We start from the raw sequence: 12090 nt of genomic DNA, 5'->3' as shown, positions 1-12090 counted from the left end.
CCTTGACCTGTGTTAGAGCCGTGCTTCTCATCTTGGAAGGAAATCGTCTTCTGACTCCATCATGCAGCGAAGCGCTTTCTAAGTGACGTCAGGAACGCACAAATCAGATGTGTCCGGGAAGAAAACGGCTGCCATGGCAAATTCCCCCCGTTTAGTAGATAGCTCCCTGTATATGTTCCCGGACCGGGAAGCATACAGCGATGCAGAATATGATGGCGCCACATAAACCAATTAGTAATAACTGCCCTCAGGCCCCGAGGGGGCATTAGAAACATTTCAGAAAGACCCCTTGCTGGGCGGTGCGCGAGCCAGAGATCACATCAGTGAATGATCTGTGCCCCATCCTTTGACTCCATCTCCAATGTAGTGATTAATCGTGCACGAAGTGAACAGGCAGGTAGCTGCCCCTGCGCAGCCACGTACCTGGGACCTTACATGACCTCTACCATGTGACTTCAATGGCTGCTCTCCCCACAAAGAACCAATTTCCTGGTTTCACTCCAAAGAATGTGAGGGGAGAGAGGCTGTCAAGGAGGGAGCGACACTCGGCCTCCCAAACAGATGTGGAACTCATTCCCGCCGTCCGGTGAGAGGTAAACAACAAGGCCCAGCTGTGGCAGGGGAGTAGCTGGAATGGAAGCAAAGCCGGGGCCAAGCGCTTCCAGTCATAAAGCGGCCATTACGTCAGCACGGAGCAATGCTCTAAAGATGCCAAGCCGGGGCGGGGAGACGCCTCGCTGAGCGAGAAGAGCCCACCTGGTGACTGCTGCTGCAGCTCTTCTTCTGCCACTTCAGCTCCACGAAACGCTGTGACTTAGGCATGTGGCTGCTACTCGGTGCTGTGCAACATACAGTCTTCTCAGGCTGTACTCAAGGCCCGATCAGTGCCGAGGGCCTTGCGTCTCTCCCCGGTCCCCAGGGTGCTAAAAAGCCATCACAATGGCTTCCCCCTGGTGGCTACAAGGAGGAATAACTGCCTCAAAAAGAGCATTACAGACAATTTAGTATTATTATTATTATTATTATTATCTTTTATTTATATAGCGCCAACAGTTTACGCAGCGCTTAATACAATACATAAATTCAAGGGATATGACAAGACAAGAATTGACAGACTAAGACAAACCGATACATTTGGTGGAGAGAGCCCTGCTCGCAAGCTTACAATCTAGAGGGAAAATGGGGTGATAAACATAAGGCATAGAGAAAGGGTGAGGGGTATTGTGGGGGTATTTAGTACAGAGAAGTATCGTAGAGGAACGCTTCACGTGAAAGCAGATTGAAGAGCTATTAGAGGGAACGGCCCAGCAGTTTGCATGCGTTAAGATGAGGTGCCCCCCCCTTCATTTCGTTTTACAGTCTCCCTCCCGATATAATTAAACAGTGTTAAATATAAATATAACCCCCCCATCCACGTGTTTCATGTGTGAACACGCATGCACTATGCTGCATGCCAAATGCCCTTTCCTGAAGGAGCCGCTCCGTCAGTATCACACGTTACATACTGTAGACAACGTCTGTCGCTTCCCAGAATTCAGGAAGCAGATATGAGTTAGAAACGTTGCGAGTGCGGGAGAGCCCTCGATACTGCGCTGGTGGCGATACCCACGCACGGACGCCATCAGAGGCCACAGCGCTTGGATGCAGCGCTTCCGTCCCAGATGGATCCTGGCGGTGGTTTGATTTTCATTCGCGAACCCTGGAAAATGTTAATGCCAAATAATCCCGCTTCCCCGGAGCCAACATCCTGTGCGTTTCACCAAAAGTTACCAAAAATGAGCAGAAACGTTGGCATAATAATAATTGTCTTTTATTGCTTGGGGTTTAACATTTTTGGTTTTACAAATTTCCCGCCAATTATGGAAACATTTGAATACAAAACACCCATCAAAGCCCGCGCCGCCTTCCGCGTCAGGTCACTCACGCTTCCACAGATAGGTCTGAATGGAGAAGCCTGGAGACGCTGTCTCGATAACTCCAAGCGATGGGTCAGAGAGGGTGAAATTCACATCGCGGGAGCCCCTGCGACACAGAGAGGGGTAAGGACAAGGACCAAGGGATGTCATACTAGCCTAATAGCCACTGTCGTGCAATGAAACATGCGCAACTACTGCACGACAGTTTTAATGTACAATCGTTTAAAGGTGCGAGGCGTCAGATGTGGGAGGCAGACTCGCACGACGGGAGGAACAGGAGTGATGTCAGTGGGGGAGTCGGCAGTCTTACCTGTTCAGGACGACTACGACAGCCGAGCCATCGGGCCGCAGGAAGGCAACGGTTTCCAGCTGGCTGTCGGAACTGGCATCTAGTCCGATGCGTTGGGATCCCTCCGGGATGAATTTGCTGCAGGCCCAAAACAACAAAGACTTCTAAGGCGTGCGGCTCTGTGTAGGTTTCCAAAACCTCCATACTTACGCGAGAGATGCGAGGGGGTGGGGGCAGAACTGAAGGTGGCATGGATTTACTAAGGGGGTGGTGTGAATTTGCGACGTCTTTACCGGCACCTCAGGTAACGATGCTGAGAGACCCCCTCAAAATGTCTCACCTGAAATGTGCCATATGGTAGAACATTGGTTGCTTGTAGAAGACATCCTTACTAGTGTCCACAATAATGGGGCTGTCAACGTAATTGCCCACCCATGTGGGACCACCATCAATATCGAGAGCCAGATTCCAGTCTGTCCACCCCGTGACGTGGTAATTCAGATCCTGCAAGGGTAAAAGCAGATATCTGACACCAAACCAGATCTGTGACTCCCCCTCAAGATACACAAAGCAGAGGCCTATGTGCTGGAGATCAGGACCCAAGCTTCTCACCTCAATGATTCGCGAACTGTACTGGTTGCCCCGCTCCCAGCAGCCCAAGCGCACACCCTTCTCCCAGGGCAAGAAGCCAGTGCAGGCTTCAGAGGCAAACAGGAAGTATTCTGGGAAGAGCTGCTGCGTTCTCCCGAGGCTGACATCGGCCGGGATAATGGCATCCAGGTACCAGTGAACGGCAATGCCGTGGATATAGCGGGCGGCCTTGAGATCGGAGAGTATCTGTCTCTCAGCAAACAGAAAGATGGCACAATGACGGTAATGCGGTAACAGTATCACGGGACATTGTGGCAGTTTTCATGGAGCCAGCTATAGGACACGTGCTATGGTAAGCGGCCTGGTTCTTGGGAGCACAGTTACACCCAAGGGCACCTTGGGTCACAGGGACAGTAAGAGGTAGCACACTCGTAGCATTAGGCGAGTGAGCCACGAGATGGGCGACACCACTCAGGACAGACTGCCAGAATTTAAGTCACTCACCACTTTAGCCCAGTACGGAAGCAGAAGCCGATTGTCGTCCAGGATCATAATATTGACGTGTTTGTGCTCGCTGCTGGCGAATGCGGGACCAAGGTCAGAAGAGATAAAATCACGCATGTGCTCAGGGGTGAACCCCAAGCTCTGGAAGGGGTAATCTGAGATCCTTCCCGCAGTGGGCTCGTTTTCCACTGTGACAGCCCAAAATGTGACATTGTGCTTTGCATATTCATCCAAAAACCTAGAAAACGGAAACACTTTGCCCTTAGAAGCCATAGAAAGCCACGCGAGCCCCCCACACCTTCCCACTGAAATCACACAGAAGCTTGCAAAGAGCACTCCGGGGCCCTCAGGCTGCACCTGATGAAGTACTGGGCCCAGGTCTTATGGTACTGATCTCCTGGCTCTCCTTTCAGGGTCCCCTTCCCGCTAAACGCATTGTTCGTTTTCATCCACGCAGGGGCAGTCCACGGGCTGGCGAAGAGGGACAGCGGCCTTCTGGATAAAGCCTTTGCTTTCTGAATTAAAGGAATCTGAAACAGAGGATGACATTACACCCCAGAAGAGGATCTGCTCCCCACCCGAGCAATCAACCAGACCCCACCTTCAGCTGGGTGTCCTCAGCCTGCAGGCTGAACGAGTCCAACTTTAGGTCTCCTTCCTTATCCAGGTACGTGTACACCCGTGTGGAGAAGTCACAGCTAGCCATGGGGACACGCAAGATGTTGTACTCGATGCCTGTGCAAGGAGACAGGATCAGGGCACATGAAGAGAGGAACGGAGCAGGTCTGGTCAACACGCTAAGCCAAGTGTTTCCTTTCAATTAAGTAAACTGCTGGGCAAGAGAAGGACGCTATCGCCCATGGATTCAAGGAATTAAGACTGGAAATGAATAAAAACCTAAACTGTGGAAACCTTCCAGCAGCCCAGTCAGCAGCAGGACGAGGGCTCCGCATTATGTTACGTTGTATCACAGACAGAACTCATCGGTGTTGCTCTATCAGGTCCACCGAACTTTGTCTAAAGACTCGGCGTAAGCAAAGCCGTGAAGTCAGCTCTGTGATGCCGTAGTAGCGGGGAGACGACGAAGGTCACACAATTATTTAGGAGATTATAAAACATAACATGAGACACAACCAACCTGCAACACACACGCTCCGACCACGCAAAAGCTTTTACCCCCATCTTCGGGAGCTGATCCACCCCAAGGCCCTTCCCCGGCTCAGACTCACCCTCCTCAGAGAAGTACGACTTGAGGAGATTTTCTTGGGTTTTGGGACTCAAAGAGAGAATATTTAAGGATGCAGAATCGGTTACGGCTCCTCCAAACCCTTTCACCTTCTGATATCTCTTCCGGTCGTTCAGCTTTAGGACCAGGTCTGGATAAGAAAAGCACCAAGTTATGGGGGGTGAACAAGTAGACACGGTGAGCAGAGACCGTCACGACAGAGAAAGGGGATCAGGATAATTACCCACGGGTGAGGGCTTTCTCTTCTGGATGGGGCCAGTGCCGATCTGCAGGCGCTTGCCAGAGCGGGTGCTCTCATACCGGATAAAACTTCCCAGGGCAGGAAGGACAACAGAGTCTAACATATCACAGTAAGTGGCGTTACAGAGACACACGACTGAGCTGTGCCCGAAACTCACTGGGGCACACGGGCGGCCACCTGCCAAACAAAATGTGAGCATTCACGAGCCGGAAATCACCCCAGGTTCACATACCGGTCACGGTGGAGGAGTACATGGGCCGGTGATCACTCCAGTTACACAAACCGGTCACAGTAGAGGTGTACACGAGTCAGAGATCACTCCAGGTACACATACCGGTCCCAGTGGATGGTACACAGGTCACTCTAAGTACACATACCGGTCACAGTGGAGGGTATATGGGCTAAGTTATTTTGTTTATTATTTACTGAATAAGCTGTACTTTTATTTCAAGCAGGATACTTTTATTTACACTGCATTTCATGTTCCCAGTGTGACAAATCTTTTTACATTTGTAAAACTACTCCACCTGTTTTTTTTCCTGTTTTTTTTCCACGGCATCAAAATTACCGCCCTATCTCTCTGCTTCCTTTTACCTCCATGTTGTTTGAACGGATTGTATAAAATCGTCTCGCTAACTTCCTCTCCTCTAATTCCCTCCGTGACCCCCAAACCCCTTCACTCTACTGAAACGGCTCTAACGACGGTCTCCAATGCCTCGCTCTCTGCCAAAGCAAAAGGTCTCTTCTCTATTCTAACTCTACTGGATCTCTCTGCTGCTTTCGATACTGTTGATCACCACCTTCTTCTAGACTCACTTGCTTCTATAGGCATTTTAGATGCAGCTCTCTCCTGGATCTCCTCATATCTGTCTAATCGTTCCTTCTCTGTCAGCTCCTCTGGCGAGACATCATCACCTCTTCCACTTTTGGTTGGCGGCCCCCAAGGATCAGTTCTCGGCTCTCTGCTCTTCTCTCTTTATTCCTCTCTAATCAACTCATTTGGCCTCCAGTATAATCTGCAGATGATTCCCAAATCTACCCATCTGCCCCGGGTCTCTCCATCTCTCATGTCCCGCATTACCAGCTGCTTGTCTGCTATTTCTTGATGGATGTCACAACGCTACCTGAAACTTAATCTCTCTAAAACTGAACTCATTATCTTCCCTCCATCTCCACCCCAGAACCTGAATTCTCTATCACCATTAACAACACGACTATCTCTCCTACTAACCAGACCCGATGCCTCGGGGTCATCCTCGACTCTAACCTTTCCTTCATCCTCACATTCAGTCCTTCGCCAGATCCTGCCGCCTGCACCTAAAAACATCTCTCGTATCCGCCCATTCCTCACCCGAGAATCCACAAAAACTCTGGTTCATTCACTTATCATTTCCCGTCTTGACTACTGCAACACTCTTCTGGTTGGCACTCCACTGTCTCGACTCTCTCCTCTACAGTCTGTCCTAAATGCCGCTGCTAGGCTTATCTTCCTCACACGTCGCTCCTCTTCTGCTTCCCCGCTCTGTGAATCCCTCCACTGGCTCCCAATTACCTTTAGAATTAAATCCTTGTAATCCATAACACTGCTCATCCATAACACTGCTCGTCCACAACACTGCTCCTCCATAACACTGCTCGTCCACAACACTGCTCCTCCATAACACTGCTCCTCCATAACACTGCTCCTCCATAACACTGCTCGTCCATAACACTGCCCCTCCATAACACTGCTCCTCCATAACACTGCTCATCCATAACACTGCTCGTCCACAACACTGCTCCTCCATAACACTGCTCGTCCACAACACTGCTCCTCCATAACACTGCTCGTCCATAACACTGCTCCTCCATAACACTGCTCGTCCATAACACTGCTCCTGTCACGTTCTACCCAGGCTGTGGAGGTGCATATTTGTTTTGCTTCAGTTTCTCTGTTTTGCTTTAATCCACTCCTGGATTTCCTTTTGCTCAGTTCTGATCTTCCATTCCTTGTTTCTAGTTCTGCTCTTTGCGTCAGCTCTGTTTCTTTTATAAGGTGCGCCCCACCTGAGTGTTCTGTTTGTCTCAGTCTGCAGTCTAAGGTATGCCTTTCTGATATGTGTTTGGAGTCCATGTTTGGTTTGTTTAGTTCCTCTGTAGGCAGGATTTTAGCGTTAGGACCCATGGTCATTGGAGTACTTTGGTGTAGTGGTGGGCTAAGCATACTATGGCCGTAAAATGTGACGGAATCTCCAATAGTTATTATATAGTCCTAGGCTAGTTCCTGTATTTATGCGTCAGTCTGTGGTGTAACCTGTGGGGTGTCCTGTCTTGTAACCCCCGGTAGAGGGGTGGTCCTGTTTTGTAACCCCCGGTAGAGGGGTGGTCCTGTCTTGTAACCACCTGGTAGAGGGGTGGTCTTGTCTTGTAACCCCCGGTAGAGGGGTGTCTTGTCTTGTAACCCCCGATAGAGGGGTGGTCCTGTCTTATAACCCCCGGTAGAGGGGTGTCCTGTCTTGTAACCCCCGGCAGCGGGGTGTCCTGTTCATGTCAGATCTTGAGTATTCCTTGTCTTGTTCCCTGTTGTGCCCTGTATCATGTATATCTTGTCTGTTATGTTTCTTGCTTGGTCTCCCTGTCCCTTGCTTATGCTTCTGCAATATACTCTGTTTAGCTTCCATACTCTCAGCCTGCAGCATCCTGCGCATGATTCCAGTGCTATGTCTCATGCCTGCTCCAGGGTGCCTGCAGGATATCTCCAAGTTCAGTTCTGTTCTGTCATCATCCGCTGCTATGTCAGGGCGCTGGTATGTGGCTGCACAACCCTAGATGCCCACCGGGAGAGCGCTGTCCCCCTGCACCAGGTCCTGTCCCACTCCGCTCCTGCACCGTAGCTCCGGCACACAATCTTTGGGCGCTCTGGGTCTTTACAGTCGTCTGTATGGACCCGGTCCGTGACAGCTCCTCCATAACACTGCTCCTCCATACGTTTCTGCCCTCATAAATCAATACTCCCCTACTCGACCCTTACGTTCTTCCCATGGGCTAAGGCTCTCCTCCTCATCACCTCTTCCTTTTCCCGTCTACAAGATTTCACTCGAGCTGCCCCCATATCTCTGGAATCTGCTCCCCTCGAACCTTCAGCATTCACCCTCCCTCCCCACATTCAAGAAACGTCTAAAAACCCCACTTCTTCAGAAAAGCCGCCCCATAACATCCCTGCCACTGATACCCCCCACACTACCTCTCACTTTTCTCTATTCCTTATGTTTCTGCTTACCGTATTCCTTCTAGATTGTAAGCTTGTGAGCCGAGTCTCTCCACCTAATGTATCTGTTTGTTTTAGTCTTGTCGGACCCCTTGAATTTATGTATTGTATTAAGCGCTGCGTAAATTGTTGGCGCCGTATAAACAAAGATAACAATACTAATGATATGGGAAAGTCATGGTGAAGGGTACACGGTCTGGAGATTACCCCAGGTACACATGTACTGTACATCACACAATTATTGCAGGACGTTACCATTGATCACTGGAATGATGAGGACCAAGCAAAAGGCGAACGTGAATCCGTCACACATGACTCCGTCACACATGACTCCGGGGAGACGCCAGCGACATCCAACACGCTCAGCCTGAACAACAAGAGAATTCTGTTCTCAGCCCATGCGCCATTACACACAGAACAGATGTGTTAGAGCAATATACATACTGTGCCGACACAGGGGGTACAAACACGTATAATACAGCCATACTACACCGACACAGGGGTACAAACACGTATAATACAGCCATACTACACCGACACGGGGTACAAGCACGTATAATACAGCCACACTACACCGACACAGAGGGTACAAACACGTATCATACAGCCATACTACACCGACACAGAGGGTACAAACACGTATAATACAGTCTTACTGCACCGACACAGAGGGTACAAACACGTATCATACAGCCATACTACACCGACACAGAGGGTACAAACACGTATAATACAGTCTTACTGCACCGACACAGAGGGTACAAACACGTATAATACAGTCTTACTGCACCGACACAGAGGGTACAAACACATATAATACAGCCACACTACACCGACACAGGGGGTACAAACACGTATAATACAGCCACACTACACCGACACAGGGGGTACAAACACGTATAATACAGCCACACTACACCGACACAGGGGGTACAAACACGTATAATACAGCCACACTACACCGACACGGGGTACAAGCACGTATAATACAGCCACACTACACCGACACAGAGGGTACAAACATGTATAATACAGCCATACTACACCGACACGGGGTATAATACAGCACCATACACGTCGGGTCGGGGGGTTGATCTATACACGTTGTGTGGCATCGGGTTTAACTCTTTCTCTGTCTCTCTTGTGGGCTCATTTTCAGCTCAAACGCACAGCAGCTATTTCCTGGTCAAGTGGTTGGCTGCAGGAGATCACATGACTCAAACACCAGCTAACAAAAGGAGGGGGAGCGGTGTCATGTGGCAGTATGAATTACTCAGTGAAGTCATGTGATACTCCTTGTTATGAAGGGACACGTGAGGGATCCATAACATGTGACCCTGCCGAGTGTCTCTGTTTAGTTCAGTCATTGCTTCTATGTGTGTCTCTCTCCTCAATGGCCGGGTACAACAAGGGGTTACGGGTGAGCTAGTAACTCACATCCCTTTCCTTTTACCAGGGACCCTGTCCTATAATACCCCTGACAAGAACAAAAAGAAAAAAAGAGAGCCAAGTGTACCCAGAAGAGAACCCGTCAGAAACAAACGTTACCGAGTAGCCTTCTCACGGTATACACGCGTGTAAGGGGCTGAATGTAGAGGGCCACGGCTCCCGGATCTTGTGGAAGAGCTCCATCTAGGCGTGTTTTTTTTCTATAATACAGCGGCTGCTGTATTTCTCTTTGTGTTCCAGTGCTGAGCTCTGGCATCGGTGGCTGGAAGAAGGGCTATCTGCGGAGATGGGTCCATTTGGATCTCTAGGGTTCTGGATATTAAGGCAAGTGAATTTTTCCAAATCAGAGTTAAAAGGCTACAAGCCCAGCATTCATACGGACGGTCAGCTTCATGTTACAGCCATGAAGGTATAGTCCCTGTGTCACCGGAAATATCTTGGCTTCTGCTGGTGGTATATGATGTGATTCTTGAAGCTGCGTTAGAGTTGCATCCATTGAGATTAAACCTGCCCCTATACACCATCTGAACTTTTTTGGGGGGATTGCGGGGGGCATCCTTGTTGTATACATTAGGCGGTAGTCCGGACCCTTCTGACAGAAGAGCGGACGTGTAAAGTACTGTAGGCAGAGCTTATAACAATTATATATCTGCTTCCTGCGGTACGTCTTGAGGAGCCCACAGTATCGGTGCATAAAAGGACTTATAATACCACCGTCTGAAATACCCTGGGGTGTCTGGTTTTCAAGCATTTATATGATGGAGTAAATCGAACTGACCGGCTTTGAAGATGTCCCAAATAGGAGGCAGACTGACCAGATGTTGAAACACTGAATTGTGCACGTTGTCACTTGTGGTCCATCATTGAGAAACCCATGCATGAGGGGTATCACTGTACTCGGGAGATGTTGCTGAACACATCTTACATCTTATACAACATTAACTGAAACAATGGCGGCCTCTCCCTGGTGGCAGATCCTGGCTGTCTGCCGGAGATAATCCCCTCAGCCAGTGATGAGATGATACTGCTGGGGGTAGCCACAGAAACCTTTACAAACCCAGGGCCCATAGTCAATAGGGAGGAGGCTGGCAGTCAGGCCTCTCCAGTGGTCCCAGTGATGGAGGCTTCCGTCACATTGAGTATTGAGCTAAATTCCCCTCTACGATGGAGTATCTGCTAAGGTTTGTTTATGGAGCTTCTCGAGGTCATATTTTTCCTTCACGCCTTTATTCCAAGACATACTTCCCTTGTGTAGGCCTTATGTGCCTGCCAGATGACCTTGCCGCTCACGTCTGGGGTAAAATAACTCCAGCACCCTTCCTTTCTCCGCCAGCACTTCGGGGTCTCCACATTTATTTAGGGTGCAAGTAATTTGGCCACCAAAATGTGCATTTAACTAGCCTGTGGTCTGACCACATAACTGGATGTATTTTGGAGGTGGGCAAACGTCGCGTCTATCCCGGGGTATGCATTATGTCTGTGGGAAAGGCAGGTAGAGTGCAGAACTCTTGGGTGTAGAATTCAGAAAGGGCCATCGTGTTAGCAAAGCGCTGTAAATGTTTTACATTGGTTGGTCCCAGCTGCCGTGTAACTATTGCGATCCGTGCATCTACCCCATACTGCATTAAAGCCCCCCCTGCTACGATCCGATGATTCTTGAAAGGTAAGAGAAGGTCCGTTCGCCTGGTATAGAGACTTTGTCTTGCGGTCGCATTGGGACAGACATTTAGATCAGCTGTATGCTTTGGATGCAGTCTGTAATCACGAGGTGCCTGCCTTCTGCATCTTCATTTATGGTGTTTGGTTGGAAGTGCAGGCGGTGTTTGAGTGAGATCCTTACGACGTTCCCTCTGTGAGTGGGACGCGTTGAGTGGAAGGGGAATCGCTTACCCCAGTAGTTGGGAGTGGGTTTCCCGCAGGAGCTGCGGTAGTGTTCTTGAACTGTGCTGGAAGCGTAGGTTCTTAGCAATAGGCAGGTAGGTCAGGCTGAGTGGGACGCTGGGCCTTGTGATTTTTTTTTTGGGGGGGTAAGGTTTTGCGAACCCCTTAGGTATAGTGCGGGTCTAGCTAGATCTGAAGGCCTGAAGGTTCTCGGACGGATCTTGATTCCGCCAATCTTTGTCTGTTGAGCACAGTCCTGTGTGCTAGGTGAGGGCGGGGGGTTACTGTCGTTACCGGAATAATATCTGGATTTCGCTGTGTTTGTTTGCCGCTTTCACCACTACGTCTCGTGGTCTTTCCCCCGCGCGCTCTCTCCGTTCCGCCCTGCTCCGCGGTGGTGTAATATCGGCATTGAGAATTGGGTGAGATCTGTAATTGCCCCGGCGTGCCCCTGAAGCGCAGGTTACTTCTATTTCCAGGTCTTCTTGCGCATCTCGTAAGGTAAGGTGGCGTCAGAGCGCTCCCATTTCCATCGCCATCAGAGATTTTTCCGGCGTTTTCTAAGCCTCCAGTATGAGTGATAACGGATGCTCGCTTGCGGGTCCTTGTCCTGAATCGGACGGGTTGTCTGATCTCCGTCTTGCTTCGCGCATGCAGTAGCGTTCACCGCATTTGAAGACGCCATGACTCTGAACGGCTGGTTTTCGGGGTAAATAACTCCGGAAA

At 49.8% G+C, this 12090-nt stretch overlaps 1 protein-coding gene across 2 annotated transcripts; it reads right to left on the bottom strand.

The window, feature by feature from the left end:
- Nucleotides 1-1830: 1830 nt before the first annotated feature.
- On the bottom strand, nucleotides 1831-8352 carry GBA1 (glucosylceramidase beta 1). 2 transcript variants are annotated; one of them, XM_053474662.1, is made up of 10 exons: nucleotides 8290-8352; nucleotides 4770-4964; nucleotides 4530-4676; nucleotides 3902-4035; nucleotides 3658-3830; nucleotides 3301-3538; nucleotides 2818-3042; nucleotides 2546-2709; nucleotides 2227-2343; nucleotides 1831-2022 (listed from the first exon to the last, which is right to left on the bottom strand). In XM_053474662.1, exons 1-10 carry the CDS (start codon nucleotides 8345-8347, stop codon nucleotides 1917-1919), a joined length of 1557 nt encoding a protein of 518 aa, XP_053330637.1. In that variant the 5' UTR covers nucleotides 8348-8352; the 3' UTR covers nucleotides 1831-1916. The 2 variants fall into 2 exon arrangements, with proteins under 2 accessions (XP_053330637.1, XP_053330638.1); XM_053474663.1 differs by having other exon boundaries at nucleotides 3670-3830.
- Nucleotides 8353-12090: the final 3738 nt, after the last annotated feature.

The sequence above is a fragment of the Spea bombifrons genome, chromosome 9 (assembly GCF_027358695.1).
Source record: "Spea bombifrons isolate aSpeBom1 chromosome 9, aSpeBom1.2.pri, whole genome shotgun sequence".
Classification (NCBI taxonomy): Eukaryota; Metazoa; Chordata; class Amphibia; order Anura; family Pelobatidae; genus Spea; species Spea bombifrons.
The sequence above is the reverse complement of the archived record's forward strand: the minus strand, read 5'-3'. Positions and strand labels throughout refer to the sequence as shown.